This window comes from Fulmarus glacialis, unplaced genomic scaffold (assembly GCF_000690835.1).
Source record: "Fulmarus glacialis isolate BGI_N327 unplaced genomic scaffold, ASM69083v1 scaffold34092, whole genome shotgun sequence".
Lineage (NCBI taxonomy): Eukaryota > Metazoa > Chordata > Aves > Procellariiformes > Procellariidae > Fulmarus > Fulmarus glacialis.
The window spans coordinates 40-3,879 of record NW_009199030.1 but is presented as its reverse complement, the minus strand read 5'-3'; the positions used below and the strand labels follow the sequence as shown (position 1 = coordinate 3,879).

At 37.7% G+C, this 3,840-nt stretch overlaps 1 protein-coding gene across 1 annotated transcript; it reads right to left on the bottom strand.

The window, feature by feature from the left end:
- Positions 1-2,732: 2,732 nt before the first annotated feature.
- LOC104073379 (Sjoegren syndrome nuclear autoantigen 1 homolog) lies at positions 2,733-3,306 on the bottom strand. Its single transcript, XM_009573108.1, has one exon. The coding sequence runs from the start codon at positions 3,244-3,246 to the stop codon at positions 2,902-2,904; it is 345 nt and encodes a 114-aa protein (XP_009571403.1). The 5' UTR covers positions 3,247-3,306; the 3' UTR covers positions 2,733-2,901.
- Positions 3,307-3,840: the final 534 nt, after the last annotated feature.

The following is a 3,840-nucleotide window of genomic DNA, read 5'->3' as shown; positions in this document are numbered from 1 at the left end:
TGGAGGTGCCACTACATAAATTCAGGAAATCAGACCTGTGCTCTAGACGCATTTCACTGGAGCTTTGAATTGAGCACAAGTAGGAGTTTCAAAAACTGTGTCTCCTCACATACCAAATAAGCTACAAGACACTCAACACAGCACTTTAGATTAGGCACTACAATTTGGTAACCTGAACTTTTGTCATTAAGGCTCCTAGATTGTAAGCACTCAAGTAAATTACTGGATCTAACCCAGAAAGTCATATAAAATCAATATAAAAATTAAGTCAGGAAAAAGTATGCTTTAAGTTTATAACCCACCTTATTTCAGGCAAACTTTCCTGTGCAGGCTAGCCCTACAGAGCTGCTGTAATCTGCAGATTTCTGCTCTAGCAGTACTGTGTACTAATTTAGTTCACGTGTCTTCTATTCTAAACAAATGGAAGCTGTTTAAGAAAAGCTATTTATGTCAAGATTTATACTACCTAAAAAAGCAGTGAAAAAGGCTTACCACTTCAATAAAAGGACACAATAAGACCATCTGGGTCAATACAGAATATAATGGTAAGAGCTATTTTTGAGTAACAACTCTGCAGGTGCACTTACTTCACAATGACTGCCACACTTGGGAGTTATTCTACAAATCGGCAAGCCCTAGAGATATGTTATTATTGCTCTCTGTTTATGAATCTCAATTTAAACAGAAATTTTACAGATTGGGATCACTGAATGGAATTCTAAAAACATTTCAACTTTTTATTTGAAAGCTGAGAGGCCCCAGTGTGTGTAAATACTAGCCAACAGTTACATTTTTCCCTTAGTTTTGTAACTTAAAAAATTCAAACATCTCCAGTATTTTAGTTTTGACACTGTAATAGCTACACTTAGATGTAATAACGGTCATGAAGTAGACTTCTTTAAAGACTTAGAAGGCTTCTCTTAAAACTTCTTTAGTTTTAACAGTCCAAGTAGAGCAAAAAGAGGCATTATTTATAATATATGATTATTCTAAGGCAAAGAAACCTGTAATTACTGTCTGAGGTGGATAATACAAGAAATTAATTTTACTGTTCTCTATAAATGAGCTTTCTATGATACGATTTGTTTTTCACATATACAATTTCAAGTTCCCTTTCAGATAAGAAGCAGCAGTTTACATATGCAGCTCTAAAGAAAGTCCTTGCTCTTTAGTTAATACCTTTTCCTGAGTCTTCCTGTTTTAATGTAAATTAATTACTACTACCAGACTAAGGGAAGAGAGAGTGTCAAGAAACATTCAGTCAAGTAAATCACTTTTTTGCTACTAAAAAATAGCAACATTTTTGTGTTTCACTTCAATATAAATAAGGCAGTCCTGAATACTACGATACTACAACAATAGCAGTACCCCTGAGATTATCTAATTTTATCACCTCAGCATTACTCGAGGGAAGCCAGTGGAAATGCTATACCACTAAATTGTTGATTAGCTCAGTCACACTAATCCCTGATGTAGCATGGCAACCAGAAGAACATTAAAATTTGCTTCATATTATTGGTGAAGAGCTATTACTGAAAATATTCACATCTACATACCCTTTATACTTGCACCTGAGAGACACACAGTTAGTAAGTAAGGAGATTACAATTACACTTCTTTCAATTCAGTTAATTAGTATAGAATGAGGATTTGACTAGAAGATACAGCTTAAAAATAAAGTTACTGCTACAACACATGAATGAGCAGGACAAAATGCATGCATAGGTACACACACAAACACAGAGAGGTTTAGCAACTACTAGAAATAGAAAACAGGATTAAATTGAGATTTCTGCCATGCTATTACCTCCTCCTTGATCTCTAAACTAGGTTCTATTTTAACCTCATCTGTAAAAATGCCTGACAGCTGCAAACTATTTCTAATCTCATTTTCTACTTTCATCTTTCATTTGTATTTCTTTCTCTCCATTCCAGGTTGTTCGCTATTCTTTACAATCTTATAACAACTATTTAATAGATCAGTATAGAGCTAAAGGGCACTAAAAATAAGGTTTCCAGAAGTTCTATTATTGGCTTTTAGCTAAGATTATCTTCTTTGGCCTTGTATTTAACTTGGTATTTTTCACCCCATTTTCAGGACTTCTAGACACTATTGAAATACAGTCATCTTTTCCTTATCCCTAAGTGGATTAGTTCATCTGAGCTTACATGGTGTAGCTGCCTGCAGTGCTGTGCCCTGCATGTGGGAGGCATGCACTTGCACCAAAACCTGTCTTTCAGTATAGTGTGCCTCCTTTCTAAGAGGCTTTTGAGTATAGCTTCAGAAGATGCATGAACCATACACAGTCTTACAGTTTAAGCCTCCGTGCCCTGCATTAGTCATGTTTTCTCACCTTATCCCTCCATTATTCCAGGCAAGTAAGAGATGATTGTAAACAGGGGCTGTCTTTGTGCATGCATCAGACAGAACTCCAAACTCCTAGAGGAAGCTAAATAGCTGGTTTCTATTTGTTCTCTAACAGTAAAGCCTAAGCATTTGTAAAGTGAAAAGAAGTAGTATCTGATCTACTTGCATCTGCTAGTTTTCAATCAAACAGTAATTCACTGGTAGCCATCCAAAGCTGACCAATAAAACATGAATTTTTTTTTTCCTGTCTTCAGAATAGCCTTGAAGCATCACCATGCCAAAACTGATAGCCTCACATTTGCCTCAGCTACCTATCTGCAATATAGTTTTGTAGTGGTTAAGTAATTAGATTTTTTTTAAAAAGCAACTTTATTTCATCTATTTTCTAGTGCATTAAAAAGTAATAATAAAACATACAGAAAGGTTGGATGAAAATCCCTCTCTGCTTATACTGTCATTGTAAGGTTCTGTGGCTAACCACATTTCTCACCTAGTGGAATTTTAGCACTGTGGAGTCCAAACATTTGACTGTTTCACGTTACATTGGTTTTCAGTTCTGGCGTATGCTTTAGGCTTCCCACTTCCTTCTTCAGGACATTAAGCAAAGTTCTAGAACTGTCCAAAATCTTCATGTAAGCAGCTTCAGTTTCAGCAAGAATTTTATCAAGCTCATTCCGTGAAGCTACCTTTTGGGCCAGGTTTTCACATACACACTCCAGTTGTTCACTCAGGACTTGGATTTCATGCTGGAGTTTATTTTTTTCCTCTTCTGCTTGCTGGATTTGTTTGTTCAGTTCTTCTTTTTGCATACACAAGTCTTCAATGCATTTCACTAGCTCATTATTGTAACCCTGAAGAACAGCTCCCTGCTGAGTCATCCTCCACTCCCCTCCCTGAGCTCTGCCACTGCTCCCTGAAGTCCCCTCTCAGCAACCACCTTCTGCACTCTAAAAAAAAAAAAAAAAAGACAACAAAAAACAGAAAGAAAAATTATAGGAGAGTTATCATGAATAATGCTATGCTAGCACAGACAGAGCCACGGGGAAAGATGCTCTGTTTAAGATTAACATGCTAGTTCAGAGTTGTGCCACATCTCTCCCCTTTTCAGGAAGGGGGCAGGACAAAATTCGGCATCTACACTATACCTTTACTGAAAACTGGTCTCTCATATAATACCCTCATAGCAATGCTCAACTCTGGTATCAAAAAACTTCTATTATATTTTACAGTATCTTCATACCATATGATGCTTTATACCTCAGACTTCGGGGGTTTGGTCAGAAATAACCAAGTGACCCTTTCCCAGGAGAAGGCTCAGCAGTCACCACCAGCGGCGGCATTCACTCGGCCCCTCATGAAGGGGATCTTCCTCGCAAACTGAGCGCCAGGCATCCACTCCAGAGAACCCGGGGCCACCTGAAGCAAACCGATCTGGCACTGTTGGCTACTCACGGGCACCGGGATGACAATTT

Excerpts from the sequence above, each read along its gene's own strand:
- LOC104073379 (XM_009573108.1), bottom strand. The coding sequence starts at position 3,246 with ATGACTCAGCAGGGAGCTGTTCTTCAGGGTTACAATAATGAGCTAGTG.